The sequence below is a fragment of the Dermacentor andersoni genome, chromosome 7 (genome assembly GCF_023375885.2).
Source record: "Dermacentor andersoni chromosome 7, qqDerAnde1_hic_scaffold, whole genome shotgun sequence".
NCBI lineage: Eukaryota > Metazoa > Arthropoda > Arachnida > Ixodida > Ixodidae > Dermacentor > Dermacentor andersoni.
This window is the reverse complement of record NC_092820.1, coordinates 96,811,818-96,827,746: the sequence shown is the minus strand read 5'-3', so window position 1 is coordinate 96,827,746 and position 15,929 is coordinate 96,811,818. Positions and strand designations below refer to the sequence as shown.

The window sequence follows — 15,929 nt, the reverse complement described above, 5'->3', positions numbered from 1 at the left end:
CTGGTACATTCATCTATGGCCAGAGGAAAAGCTTGCGTTTTTCGGACCCCTTCTTGTTTCTTATTTAGCTTGGCGAAATCCAGGTGTATAACTTCAAAAGGCACGTTCGAGTGGCAAGGTATTATCATGGCGTCCGTAGGCTGCTTATATTTCACTTTGTTGACTTGACAAATGTGGCATGAACGAAGGTATCGATTGACGTCTTCTTTCATGTGAGGCCCCGTATATCTCTTGACTAGCTTGTTGTAGGTGCTCCAAAATCCGTCGTGCCCTCCAGATTCTGGGCTATCGTGGTACAAATAAAGCACCCTGGAAAGCAGCGTTGGCGGGACTTGATAACGACCTTCCATAAAATTCAATTGTTCAGTGCCTTCCCACAATTTAATTTTATTGATTTCTTCCGATTGTTCGTTGTTGGCCTGTATCATCAGTCTAGACAATGCATCTGCATCAGCCAAAAGGGGTCCAGGTCTGTGGGAGATGGTAAAATCGAACTGCTGCAAGTAGTTCACCCATCTGGCGATACGTCCCTTAGGTTGGGTCATATGCAAGAGATGAGTGAGGGCCTGGTGATCGGTGAACAAAGTAAACTTCGCACCTTCTAGGTACGTACGGAAGTACTGAATTGCTTTAAGGACTGCAAAAGCTTCCTTTTCAGTAGTGGTGTAATTGACTTCAGGTGGCTTGAGGGTGTAGCTGTAGTAACCTACTACGTGTCGCTTTTCTCGGCCGGATGCTTCTGGACATTTCTGGTAGAAGACTGCACCTGTCCCATGGTGTGAGGCGTCGGTATTCAGTTCAACGGGTAAAGTGAAATCTGGTATGCGTAGAATAGGGTCAGCAGAGATTCTGTGCACCAGATCACGGTAGACTCTCTCACATTCCTCATCCCACTCAAATGAAACTTTTCTGCGTGAGGTGCGTGAGACATCTTGTTTTTATGGCAAAGTCTTTTATGAAGGGTCTGAAATGTCCTGCTAATCCCAAAAACACACGTAATGAATGGACGTCATATGGTTTTACCAGTTGGGATATGCTCTCGGCGGACTCTGGTTTCGTGCTTTTCGTAGTCCCATCAAATACTCTTCCAAGAAACACAACGTTTCTTTGAAAGAACGCACTTTTCTTAAAATTAACCTTGAGGTGTGCCAAGCTCAAGGCATTTAATACCTCGGACAGGTGTTCCTGATGCTCCGCCTCTGTTTTGGAGAAGACGATAATATCGTCTATGTACACGTTTCAAAAGACACCTAGGAAAGGCTTCAGGACTTTGTTCATAATCATCTGGAACCATGCTGGTGAGTTTTTCCAACCGAAAGAAAGCCGGTTATACTCGTACAGGTCGAAGGGCGTGATGAAAGCAGTGTACATTTTTGTTTCTTCGGTTAGCGGGATCTGACAGAAACCTTTAAACAAGTGAATACGTCAAAAACTTCGGCAACCACCTGTCTCATCTATAATCATGTCTATCTTCGTCAGGGGAAATGCTATAAGTTCTCTCTGTCGATTGAGAACCCTGTAAGCTGTGCACAGTCTGAAAGTTCCATCTTCTTTCGGCGCAATAGTTATGGGAGAGGCGAAGGGTGACACCGAAGGCCGGATTATATTGGTGTCTAGTATCTCCTGCAATTCCTTCTTCAACCATATCTTGCGCTCTCTTTACAAGTTATAAGGTGATTTTCGGATGACGGTCTTGTCAGTTAGTTCGAAAGGCACCTTCTGTGACGTCATCGCTTGTGGATAGCTTCCTATACATACCAGTTCAGGATAGGTCGTTGCGATACCCTCCGTGCACTTGGCAACTCGCACGTTATCTTTTCTATCCGGCTGTGTCTCTTGCCTTGATTGTCCTTCCACTAAAACCGCATCGTCCCAGTATACGTTGATTTTTAGTTTCTTTATATCTTGTCTGGATAGCAGAAAGTCGTACGCCAACCCCTCAATCACCAGTACTTCACTCTCTATTTGATGACCTTGGAACTTGATGTTTACTGAGGCCCATTGATTATGCATTGTCACTTTTCCATCGTAGCCTTGTACCCGTAGTACTCTTCCACTATGCAGGTGACTTGCATCCAGCAGCTTGGCATTTATTATAGACACAGAAGCACCGCTGTCAACCAAAGCCATCATATGTCTGTTTACCACTTTCACAGGAATGTGAAGTAGGCTAGAGCAAGTTAAATAAACAGTCTCAGTTGTGGTCATCTGGTCGGACTGATCACCCTTGTTTATCAGTTTTTTTGGCGTCGGAGCCTCTTCAGCGTCCTAAAGTAGGGGGACAGGGTTGCGGTCGACGTTATTCACCCGACCTCTGGGAGGGCGCCAACGCAAGTTCTCTGTGCCACCTGCAAGGCGGCGCGGTTCTCGCTGATTACGGCTTGACCAATCCGCGCCGGACCGTGTGAAGTGAGTGCTTGAGCTAGTGCTTATATTTTCTTCTGAAGTAGATGGTATGTCATGAAGGCACTCCATAGTTTTAGGTGACCGTATTTGCACTTGCTTGAGGACTTGCGCGTGCAGTCCGTGCATTATTAGTGCTACTACGGCAGGAGGAAGCATAGGCTCGGCCAGCTTTAAAAGGCGGCGTTTGTCAAAGAAATACTCGACGAGGGAGCCTTGCTTGAATTTGAAATTAAGTGCGCCGTTCCATCTTCGTACTGGGATGCTTCGGAATGCCGTCAAGAATTTTTCTTCCCACTGATTCCAAGAGTTGCCAGCCTCTTCAATAATGTGCAAATCATACCACTTCCGTGCAACACCGCTTAAGTAACTACGCATGTTAGTAGTCTTGTCCTCATTAGAGTGCCAGTTGTTCTTCCCAGCGGCATATTCATAGAATTCAAGCCAACCTTCTGGACTTGAAGACATGCCGTCGAACGCATCGGGTTCTACAAGTTTAGTCACTGGCTTCTCAGTGTTTAAAGAGCTTATAAGCGATGTCACCAGTTGGTTTTGTTGCGAAATCTGCTCTTGTTGTAGCCGAAGAGCTTTCAAAATGAGGCTCACCTCTTCCATCGACGACTGTGATCCAGAGTCCTGTTGACGCATCGGTTGACGAACTAATTCGTCGAAGATCGCCAGACGCAAGTTCACTTTTACAGCACCCTTCCGACGTAGTTCAGCAGTGTCCATGGGAGCCTTCTCTAAAACCAGGTTCACGAGTTCTGCCGAGTTGAGTTCGCGAGGTAGTTCCACCGCTGGTTCATCTTCAGCATGGTATTTCGAAAAGATTATCTTCTCTGCGAAGGTCTCCTCAAGGAAAAATGTCACCAACATTTTGGAGTCCGCTGTCGGCTGCGCCAAAATAATGTAGCGTTCCTAGTTAAAGGACACAATAGACGGAAAGTATTGCTATGGAACTGGCGTCCATCTTGTCTGAAATTTTATTCTAACTTCCCTCTTCTCTTCTTCTGAACACAGGTACCTGCGCTTCTTCATCTTCTATTCTAAGGCTCATACCGCTTCAAGCATCATCGGCAGTCGTTGAAACTACACCGTAGGAATAGTGCCACAAGATTGACATCACCTGCGAACAAGCTTTCCGCGAATAATAGGCTGCTGATAGACTAGTATTTTAAAACATTAAAAATATGGTCGAAGGAAAACGATAAGAGGCTGGGGAAAAAGCAAAAAAAGAATCGCCGCCCGAGCACTTGGTAAACTGGTCGATTATCGCTGATAACTAGCTCACTTTTTTAAACTGGTCATACTAGCGTTCTTCTTGGTTATACTGAAATAAACATTCAGGATCGCAATAAATTCCTCTTCCTCTGGCTATTCAATAGTCGATTCGATGTTTTATGCTCATCTTTCGTATTGGTCTAAGAAAATGTTGCCCAGATCTAATTTTTAGACCTAATAGATTTGTGTAAATCCAGAAGCCGCTAGAGAAAGTACTTTTCTGCACTTTGTGGGTTTTCGCAGAACTATTATGTCAAACTCTTGCCTTTGCTTCGAGTTGCTGTTAAATTCGACTTTGCTCTGCCATCTGCTAGGCGCCTCGTTGGCTCGTATGGCTGAGTGGCTGTCCTGGAAATGCAGTGGTCCAGGGTTCAAGCCCGGCCTAGGACAATTTTTCTTCAACTGCGAGGCTTTTCCTTTCGAAGAATCCGTAAGGGTTTCCTTTGTAGCACTTAGCTACATTTGGGTGGATGCCTCATTTTTCTTTTATTATGTAATTATTAGATTACGTATTTGCAATGCAAGCCTGTTTTTATACTGCCCTACCAGAACCGTTTTTGGCAATAAATAAAATTTGTATGAAAGTTTACTACTACACATCTTCCGTTTGTTGTTCACATATCCGAATAAAATATATTAGAATTATTCAAGTAAGCCTGAGAATAAGTGTCTGAAATATTTATTTCCTAAATAATTCATCGGCACTTTTCTTCTCTTCTCTGTGATCCGAAACAACTGATATGCCTGTGTCCCATCTTTTCTACCGTGCTCAGCTAACGTGAGTCAAGCCACCTTTTGACAGCTACTTGCGTATCGCTTCATTTTTTTTACTGTACCTTGTTAGAACAAGGTATTATTAAGAAGGTATAGCAAAAATCAATGCTCCTTCCTTTCCTTGACGTACAAGTCCAAGGGTGCTACATGTGAATTGTAAAATGGATAGGCGGAATGTTGTCGGACTTTGTGTAATGGTAAAAAAAAAATTATTTTGTTGGAAACCACGACATCGAATCAGGTGTAGAAATGCAGTGCAGGAGATTTTGATGCAGGTATCAAAAGACGTTAGGCTCTTGTAACAGAGGCACAGCAGAAAAAGAGATTGGAGAGAATTTTACTTACAAGAGGCATAACAATGGCATAAAAGGGGCGAATGATAATTTACAATCATAAAAACTTTAGAGCACCTCTTCGTGCTCTACTGTTCAGCTACTAACAATATTGAATACAGCGTTACGTTGGACGGCGAGAAGAAAGATGTAATGTTTGTTCATTTTTCGGTACAGTTCTCTGCCCGCTTTTACGCGGCATTGATGCTATTTTTTTAAAGAACCAGAAATAATTTGAAAACCGCTTCTTGGCTGACAATTCAAACAATTGCGCGAGGTCGCACGGGCCAGACACATTTTTTTTTCTTTTCTGTGTGCTTGAAAAGCGAGGTGGTGGGCTCAGGAGCATTTAGACATGACAATAAGCGCCGTGTATTTCCAAGTTAGTGCAATTCAGACTTTTTTTTACAGTTTCGTTCTATCAACTTTTTGTTTCTTGATTGCTTCGTTTGTGCCACAATGCTTGCATGTAGGAATAACTACATGCCAATGAGAAACAAGAAGCCTCTTGCAATTTCTTAGGTATAGCAGCTACTGCAGTAAAATTTATTTCTGCGGATCGCTATATCGTTCAACACCACAGTGTAGACTTTAGGTGTTATTGCTACCTTGCGCACTCAGTAAGTGTCTTCACAGTTCTTCCTACTGAATATATTTTATGAACGGTTATGAGCCATCATAAAAAGTACATTTCTAAAGCAACAATGCAAATATTTGTGGCAATGCACACTAGATTTGTGCAGCAAAGTTAGGTGGAAATTGTTACTAGCCATTTTCTATGCATCCATGTGACTAGCACACGTTCATTTGATTGAACCACTATAATGTAGTACGTAATTTGTCATACAATTACGTTAATATCTGGTCCTCAATGCCAAAAGGAGTAAATTGTATTTTTTTTCTGACAGCTGCTATGGACACGTGTAGTGCCACAAAGTGTCGAATGTCGTCAATGAAATAACAGTTGTGTCTTCCGCGCTTTGGATGCCATGTGCCGTGCACAACTATGTTACATCCAACAAGTCCGCGCGCCTGCCCTCTTTTTCGTGCTCTGTGATTAATGTTTCATGCTGTGCTATGGTATTTCGTCTAATACATCAAAATAACGGAGACCTCGAAGAGCTCCCAGTAGTAGTAGTAGTAGTAGTAGACTTTATTGGAGTCCTGAGGAGCTAAGCGGGGGCCTGCGGGTCCCTACCCAGCCATTGGCTAGTCCCATGTCGGAACAGAGAGGCCATGCCTCTCCGCTCGTTCACGGGCCTTCTGGACAGCCAGGAGCTGGACGTCCTGTCTCGCGTCTGTGATAGCCTTCGTCTTGTCTTCTTCTTTGTTAAAATCCTGTAATACAGGGCACTGCCTGAGCATGTGATTTAATGAGCTAAATTCAGTGCCACTATCTGGGCAGAGTGGGTCAATCTCCGGGTGCAGCATGTTCAGAAAGCCCCTGGAGGGGTAGGACCCCGTCTGGAGCATGCGGAGCGTGCTAGCTTGTGCATGCATGGCCTAAGTAAGGAGTTGCTGCAAGGCTTGCCGACAACTTGCGCATTGCTATATTAAGCAGAAATGGTGAGATAACTGCCCCTTGAGGAGTACCCCTTTTTCCGAGCGTGAAATATTCCGAGACTGATTGCCTCAACATTATGGCCGCCGTCCTGCTCTCGAGGAAGGATGCAACGAAGGAGAAGAATTTAACTCCTAAGTTCAAGGCCGATATCTCCTGAAGGATATAGTCATGGGCAATTGTATTGAATGTCTTGGATAGATCCAGTGCGAGGACCCCGTTTACATCTTTGCTTTGAGAGTCGAATATCTGTGTTTTGAGCAGGAGCATGACATCCTGCGCTGAAAGCAAGGGCCTGAAACCAACCATATTATCCGGGAATAGTTCGTTGCGCTCGATATCTCTCGATATCCTGTTATGCACTGCATGTTCCGCTACTTTGCTAATGCAAGAAGTAAGGGAGATAGGACGGAGGTTCTCCAAGCTGGGTGATTTACCTGGCTTGGGGATTAGGACCACTGTGGCCTTCTTCCAACTCTCCGGTACAACGCCCTCCTTCCATACCTCATTTATCTCCTTCACTAAAGCTTGAATTGCTTTGTCATCCCAATTTCTTAAAAGCCGGTTTGTAACTCCGTCGGGGCCTGTGGCAGACCTTCCGTTTAAATTGTGCAGCACTTCCCTGATTCCTAGTCCTAGGATGAGGGGCTAGGAGCTCCCAGTTACTGTTGTTTTTAAGCGAGGTAAAAGATCCAACGGTTAGTAAATGGGCTCCGCAGAACCTTGTGACTTTAGTCTCGCTTTCGCCGCTTTATGCACCCCGTTGTTGATGCCCACTACACACTTTCGCGTTTTCTACGAAAGCAAGTATCCTTCAAGTGGACTGCAGTCTATGGCTCCTCTGTTTGTCTAATTTCTTCGCAATCAACCGTACGGAACCGTACGGATTCTTCGCGATTCATTGAGGAGGATGAAAAATTAGGAAGACCTTGCCGTCACTCTACGCGATGTCTCGACAGTTACCATGGCATCGCCGTCACTCTACGCGAAGCCTTCTAGGAGGATTACGGTCCTTTACATTGCGTTGGAAATGGGCCCTGCTCCGTGCATGATCCGCGAGCTGGGCATCACTGCGATAATTAGCTCACCGAATAATTGAAGTAGACACATTTAAAGAAACAAGGCTGCTTGCAAAACACGTGCACAAGGATATCTTCATCAGTCGTCATTGCAATATTGAAAAGAAAAACATTGTACCCCAAGGGATGCATGACGGAGAGCGAGACATACATGGAAAGCCTCGAAGCCACCAAGAGTCACTAAACTAAAACAAAAGGAACAGAACATGCCGAAGTAAAGGGCTCACCTGAGCACCATTTACATCACCAGTGACAGTCGAAGTCAGCATAGCACGAGGAGGTACATAAGCGTCTTACTGGCATGCCCGTTGTACCTGTATCTGACCATTTACTTGGCGAGATGGTTTAGAGATGTACGTGTTCGGTACCTTTGCTCTAGAGGCAGGTAGAGTCCTAGAGAAAAGGCTTAACGGTTGGGCTGACCTCAGCAGTTCATGTGCTGCAGCTACCATGGAACATGTTAAGGAAGTTTGTTCATCTTCTGTCGCCTGTGTATTGGACGGGCGCGCTCATTTCGATTTCTTGGTTTGACATATTGCGAGCACATCTTCGGCCTGCATGGTTGCAGAGCTGGTATTGGGTTTTAATATCGGTGCCTGCATAGGTAGATGTTTCGGGAAAGAAGCCGGGCTCGGAAGTACTTGTGGCCAGATCTACTTTGGCCGGCTCCTAACACAGCAGCCTTCACTTTTGCTATGTGATGCTCAATTTGTGGGATGGTACAGTAGTTGCAGTAATGCCCTACTGTTGTAGTTGCTGCCCTACTGTACTGTAGTACAGTAGGGCAGCGCTGGCGTAGAGGTAGAACGCCCGCCTCGCGTGCAAGAGGCCCGTGGTTCGAATCCCGGTGCCGCGCAATTTTCCACCGGATTAAAAAAAATCCACGTGTTGATAAAATTGCATAAACAGGCCTGCAGTGTGGCCTGATCCCGGTGACCAGAACCGGTAACGCACTCCCTCACCAGAGTAGGATTGGCCACCCTGGTGCAGTACTTGGCCACAACCTCCTATATGAACACAACAATCAAACCCCGGCCCTCAGTCCCCAGCAGCTGCGAAGCAACTGACCACGGCGGCGGTCAGACCTGCGACGCTGCAGAGGGTGCTAAGAATCCCTGGCTCCGGACAGGCCGCCATTGGAATATGAACCTGGGTACGTTTACCGCTAGAACGTTATCTAGTGTGGCGAGTCTAGCAGTGCTATTGGAGGAAATAGAGGGCAGGAAATGGGATATAATAGGGCTCAGTGAAGTTAGGAGGCCAAAAGAAGCATATACAGTGCTAAAAAGTGGGCACGTCCTATGCTACCTGGGCTTAGCGGAGAGACGAGATCTAGGAGTCGGATTCCTGATTAATAAGAACATAGCTGGTAACATACAGGAATTCTATAGCATTAACGAGAGAGTGGCAGGTCTTGTTATGAACCTTAATGAGAGGAATAAAATGAAGGTTGTACAGGTCTACGCCCCTACATCCAGTCATGATGACCAGGAAGTCGAAAGCTTCTATGAAGACGTGGAATCGGCGTTGGGTAAAGTCAAAACAAAATACACTGTACTAATGGGCGACTTCAATGCCAAGGTAGGCAAGAAGCAGGCTGGAGACAAGTCAGTGGGGGAATATGGCATAGGCACTAGGAATAGCAGGGGAGAGTTATTAGTAGAGTTTGCGGAACAGAATAATATGCGGATAATGAATACGTTCTTCCGCAAGCGAGATAGCCGAAAGTGGACCTGGAGGAGCCCGAACGGCAAGACTAGAAATGAAATAGACTTCATACTCTGCGCTAACCCTGGCATCATACAAGATGTGGACGTGCTCAGCAAGGTGCGCTGCAGTGACCATAGGATGGTAAAAACTCGAATTAGCCTAGACCTGAGGAGGGAACGGAAGCAACTGGTACATAAGAAGTCGATCAATTAGTTAGCGGTAAGAGGGAAAATAGAGGAATTTAAGATCAAGCTACAGAACAGGTATTCGGCTTTGAGTCAGGAAGAGGACCTTAGTGTTGAAGCAATGAACCACAATCTTGTGGGGATCATTAAGGAGTGTGCAATAGAAGTCGGTGGTAACTCCGTCAGACAGGATACCCGTAAGCTATCGCAGGAGACGAAAGATCTGAACAAGAAACGTGAAACGTGAATGAAAAAGCCTCTAACCCTCCAGCTAGAATAGAACTGGCAGAACTTTCGAAGTTAATCAACAAGCGTAAGACAGCTGACATAAGGAAGTATAATATGGATAGAATTGAACATGCTCTCAGGAACGGAGGCAGTCTTAAAGCAGTGAAGAAGAAACTAGGAATTGACAAGAATCAGATGTATGCGTTAAGAGACAAAGCCCGCAATATCATTACTAATATGGATGAGATAGTTCGAGTGGCTGAGGAGTTCTATAGATATTTATACAGTACCAGTGCCACCCACGACGATAATGGAAGAAAGAATAGTCTAGAGGAATTCGAAATCCCACAGGTAACACCGGAAGAAGTAAAGAAAGCTTTGGGAGCTATGCAAACGGGGAAGGCAGCTGGGGAGAATCAGGTAACAGCAGATTTGTTGAAGGCTGGTGGGCAGATTGTCCTAGAGAAACTGGCCACCCTGTATACGCAATGCCTCATGACTTCGAGCATACCGGAATCTAGGAAAAACGCTAACATAATCCTGATCCATAAGAAAGTGGACGCCAAGGACTTGAAAAATTATAGACCGATCAGTTTACTGTCCGTTGCCTACAAAGTATTTACTAAGGTAATTGCAAATAGAATCAGGAACACCTTAGACTTCCGTCAACCAAAGGACCAGGCAGGATTCCGTAAAGGCTACTCAACACTAGACCATATTCACACTATCAATCAGTTGACAAAAAATTTGCGGAATATAACCAACCTTTATATATAGCTTTCATTGATTACGAGAAAGCGTTTAATTCAGTCGAAACCTCAACAGTCATGGAGGCATTGCGGAATCTGGGTGTAAACGAGCCATATGTAAAAATACTGAAACATATATATAACGGCTCCACAGCCACCGTAGTCCTCCATAAAGAAAGCAACAAAATCCAATTAAAAAAAGGCGTCAGTCAGGGAGATACAATCTCTCCGATGATATTCACAGCGTGCTTACAGGAGGTATTCAGAGACCTGCTGAGAGAGAGAGAGAATGAAACTTTTATTTGAAGTAGTGATTTGTCAGTCGACGTGGGAGGGTCCCTTATTCCAGGAGCCCTCTGGCTTGGATCGCCCTCCGGGCCCGGGCGACTAGTTCGCGCTGGTCGACCAGGTCCGGCTTTGAGATCGCAGCCTCCCACGTTTCAGCGAGGTGGTTTGGATCTGCGTTTGCTGCTATTAGTTGTGTCGCTGTGATGCTTTCTCGGGTGTTCTTGCATTGCAGGAGGAGGTGCGCCAGGGTGTCAGGCACGTTGCAGTGTGGACAGGTGTAGCTGTATAGCGTCGGGTGGAAGTGATGCAGCAAGATTCCGTGGATAAATGTATTGCTCTGGAGTCACCTGTAGTCGGTGCCTTCGTTTCTTGTTAGTTTGGGATGTGGTGGAGGGTACACCCTGCGTCCAAGCCGATAGTGTTGTAGTAGTGCTTGGTAAGTTAACGGTATTGTTTCCGTTCCCTCCGCTGATTTGTGTGGGTGGGACCTTTCTCGAATACCGTGCGGGGAAGCCCGGTTGACGCTTGCGCGGGCCGCGGTGTGTGCCGCTTCATTCCCCTCGAGTCCCTCGTGTCCCGGAACCCCCATGATGCAGGTGTAGGGGGGAGGAGTATCGCCACGTTCCAGTAAGTTGATCGCTTTTGTGGAGACCCTGCCTTTCATGTAGTTGCGTGCCGCTGTTTGAGATTCGGTGAAGACCACTATGGCATCCTCGCTTGTATGGGTGGTGGATTGGGAAGAATTGGGGATAAGAGTTAATGGAGAATACCTTAGTAACTTGCGATTCGCTGATGATATTCCCTTGCTTAGTAACTCAGGGGATCAACTGCAATGCATGCTCACTGACCTGGAGAGGCTAAGCCGAAGGGTGGGTCTAAAAATTAATCTGCAGAAAACTAAAGCAATGTTTAACAGTCTCGGAAGGGAACAGCAGTTTACAATAGGTAGTGATGCGCTGGAAGTGGTAAGGGAATACATCTACTTAGGACAGGTAGCGACTGCGGATCCGGATCATGAGACTGAAATAATCAGAAGAATAAGAATGTGCTGGGGTGCGTTTGGCAGGCATTCTCAGATCATAACCAGCAGGTTACCATTATCCCTCAAGAGAAAAGTTTATAATAGCTGTGTCTTACCAGTACTCACGTACGGGGCAGAAACCTGGAGGCTTACGAAAAGGGTTCTACTTAAATTGAGGACGACGCAACGAGCTATGGAAAGAAGAATGATAGGCGTAACGTTAAGGGATCAGAAAAGAGCAGATTGGGCGAGGGAGCAAACGCGAGGTAATGATGTCTTAGTTGAAATCAAGAAAAAGAAATGGGCATGGGCAGGACACGTAGTGAGGAGGGAAGATAACTGATGGTCATTAAGAGTTACGGAATGGATTCCAAGGGAAGGAAAGCGTAGCAGAGGGCGGCAGAAAGTTAGGTGGGCGGATGAGATTAAGAAGTTTGCAGGGATAACATGGCCACAATTAGTACATGACCGGGGTAGTTGGAGAAGTATGGGAGAGGCATTTGCCCTGCAGTGGGCATATCCAGGCTGATGATGATGATGATGATGACAGTAGTTGCTCGAAGCGGAATATACATCCTCCTATTTGTAAGCCAACACCTGAGCGTCTTCGTTAATTAAGAGCCAGCGTGACCCATGACAACGTCTATTTTCACCTTAGTGCCATCAGCCAGCATTTCCGCACAAAAGCATTTGATTCGTTGTCAAAACGTGTGCTCTTAAGGTTTCTTCGTAGGCCAAACGGCATCTTCTATGCTGCCTGCGGCAGCTCAATGCATAACACACTCCATTCCTAATTACGAACTACTTCGCTGGCATGGCATCAAATCCCAGTTGAGTGAGAAGCTTTATTTTATTCACGCTGTGGCGTTGCTACGGATCACCAGGGAGGCTGACAACGAAAATAAAGCACGGTATGTCACCTATGAAGATAACCGTCTTCATTCGCGTAACACACTGGATGAACAAACAGGACGGGAAAGAACGCAAACTCAGTGTCAAGCACCTTACTGCTATTGCAGTTAAATTGATTCCCTGCGCATTTTATTTCTAAAACATGACTTTCTTGTTAAAATGACGGCATGCTAGTAACTAGTCTGTGGTAGTACCATTATGCAATTAACATTAAGGTTCTTTGAATAAAAAAACAATAGTGAGAGCGCGCTTGACTATGGTGAGCAGGCAACGAGATGGAGCAGCTTTTGAACAGATATTATTATAATTGTGGGAGCGTTTGATCAAAAGCAGATTGGACTGAATTATACCGAAACTATATTACTGCGTCTAGAAATGTCCCCAAATAACAATTCCGAGCACGTGATTTTTTGTTATATTCTTCATCTAATGCTTTCAGTTCACGCGCTTTAGCTCTTGTGGAAACTACAAGAATTACAAGAATCAAGTGTTTACATATATATACACACACACACACATATATATATATATATATATATATATATATATATATATATATATATATATATGCAGCCAAAATAGCACGATTACATTTTCTAATCCTCTAAACATGTAAGGCTGTAGCTATTGTTGAAGAAAGTGAGGAGTAGGGCTCCAAAAATGTCACACCCTAAATATACAAGGCATCCCAGTATGCCTCAGTGCGACAACCGTGTACGGCCAATCCCAAATGGTATGCTTATTTTACTCTTGCGCGGTCATTAAGGGCAGTACTTCTACAAGGAACTTAACAGCACGTTTTTTCAAGCAGTGCAAATTCTACCGGCAGGCCCTGAATTGCGATAAAAACTAAGGCACAATAATCTTGTCTGTACGAGGCCGTTGTGCTTTTTGAGATGCCAGCTAGAGATCGCACTCCTGTCAGTGTTCACATGTTTACGATTTCGTTCTTGAGAATTGAAGAAAAACAACATCATAACGCAAGGTAAAATTATATGTGGGCACTTTCGCGGTAAGAGTTACGTCAAAATTGTCAAAGAGCATTCTCTATGATGTGGATGAATTCGGCCTGTAAGCTGCAGACGAGGTAGAACAATGTTTTATGGCGCTTGTAACCGCAGCATTTCGCCCATTGAAATTTGTTTACTGTTTGAGCTATCGCCGCGCTTTTTTTAAATTTAACAATGGGATTTCCGTACAGGGTGCACTGTTGTTGGATATCCCTGGAGATGGTTGCTAGTACAAGGGTGACATGAAGTCATAAATTTAGCACTTATTTTCACATGTATCCGACTACAATTGTATGTGCAGATTCGAGACAAAACTAAAGGCAAATTTGCATTTCGTAATAGCAGTATTAGAACTATCATTGCGTTTAATACTATTCTTTCACACTTCAGATTCCAGTGCGTAATCTTCAGACTGAATCTGCAGTATGCGGGAGAAGAATATTTTCGTTGCTCTTGTTTGCGCTTCCGTTCTCATGTACGCCATGTGTGCCTCAAAGCCTACAAGACCGCCGCCCTACTTGGACATTGAAACGGTAACCATTCTATACATGTCATTATGCAACATCAATTATGTAAACATTTAGCACATTTCAGTGCTCTGACCTTCAGTTTATAGATTGCCTGATAACTTTCAGCATGACTTAATAATAAACTTGCAGGAACGTTGGCTCTCTGCCTCAGCCATGTCCCTTAAAAAAGGGAGACCTCAACATGCAATGTTCTGTGTTCTTATTGATAAACCAAGCCAAGCCGGCTCTGACTGCTAGGCGTTCCGAGCGCGCCTACGAGAGATCAGACTAGGCAGTGCAACACGGCCAGTTGTTCTCTCAAAAGACGGTGAGAGGCACCCCATCATTATACCCCTCGAAATTAGTCGATGATTCGTAGTCCAGGCTCGTAGGCATCCGCGGGAAAAACTGAGCGGCTCATTCAAGTCTTCCATATATACCTGGTCAATTTAAAGACGTGTGGACTAAATTTTGTGCAATGCGTGAGGCTCATGAAAGGCACACGTGAGGCAGATGGGCATGAGCTTCCAAATCCGCTATACGTGCTGGGCTCACTTCAATAATCCTCTCCCATTGATGTAACATTAGGATAGCAAGAACAAAGCCGGGGGTTCCTCTTCCTCACACGCATGATATTTTCTAAGCTATTTAAGCAAATCTTGCCTTATCTCTGGCCAAGTAACCATAGGTCTTAACTTGTAATATGTTTCACTGGCAGCTGTGTCCAGCTAATGTAGTGCCATGGAAGTCGTAGAAAAATGTTTTGGTACTCCAGTGAGGCACCAAAACACGAAACGCCTGAGTAATTCCTTCATTGTCTTAGTCTTCCTGACATATAAGTATCTCATCAAGTGACTCCCCTCAGCTAGAACGTATGAATCAAAGTCTCAGCCACCTCCAACGAATCCAAGCTACACCAGCTTCCCTAAATTCAGTTACAAGTGGGAACAGTTCATTTTCGTGTTGTGCCTTCTTGAGGTGATATCGGCTTGCGGGCACTTCACACCGGAATCCGGCCTCCTCGACATAACGAAAGGCGTCCTTTCTCCGTCTGTAATTGGAATAGCCGGCAGTGATGTTTGTGATAACGCGTCAGCACCGACGTTCGCCGACCCATTTCGGTGGTGAATGGTAAATCTACCGCACCACTGGCTGCTCGAGGCAGTTTACGTGTTCTCGCGTGCTTCGTTCACGTTAGGAATAGCACTCATTTGTAGTACGTGTCGACCTAAATAAAGCTATGTAGCGTATTCTTATGTTGCTGTACAATTCTCTTTTTACTACTTTCATCAAAATAATACTGAAGAAATTTATGATTTTGCGCTATGAAAAAAGTAATTCGAGTATCTCCATGCGATCACAAACTACGTGGCCCAACGTGAAAAAGCACGAAAGTCCAAGAAAAGCAAACAATAAAAGTGTAATCCGATTTATTACAAGGGGGATAATCGGTCTAGCAGCCCCTAGCTGCTACGAACATCCCGAGCTATCTTGCACTCACAGCGCGGGTTGTCGTCTGAGGCGCGAGGCAAGTCTGCTTCATTAGATTGGCCTCGGGTGGGAAAAGGAGCGCTCCGGGCAACTCAGGGAGCAGACTTGATAAGGAGTGGTAGTATATGGCTTTAGGTGGCCAACATGCACTCCCTCCCGACCCGACAACGAATTTCCGACAATGGTGTGACTTTCTCAACGATATAATTCACAGGTGACGTACCTTCGTTCATATGGTACACACCATTCTACCGCGCTAGTAGCTTAGAAAGAATTTCTGGTGTGTGAGGCAGTGTCCATAGCCAAATAAGGGGACCGGCAGTGATAATGTGCGTTACCTGATGACTGTCACGTCGTGTTTCCTGACGCCCCTGATCCTCGCTGGTTAGCGAACGA

The 15,929-nt window shown here is 45.1% G+C and overlaps 1 protein-coding gene across 1 annotated transcript in view; it reads left to right on the top strand.

Annotated features, from left to right (window-relative positions):
- Positions 1-5,019: 5,019 nt before the first annotated feature.
- Positions 5,020-15,929, top strand: part of LOC129385437 (uncharacterized) — a 35,255-nt gene continuing 24,345 nt past the window's right edge. The window contains exons 1-2 of the mRNA XM_072289084.1: positions 5,020-5,410; positions 13,924-14,066. Of these exons, the coding sequence (XP_072145185.1) occupies positions 13,959-14,066 (108 nt within the window). The 5' untranslated portion in view covers positions 5,020-5,410; positions 13,924-13,958. The remainder of the gene's footprint in view (positions 5,411-13,923; positions 14,067-15,929) is intronic.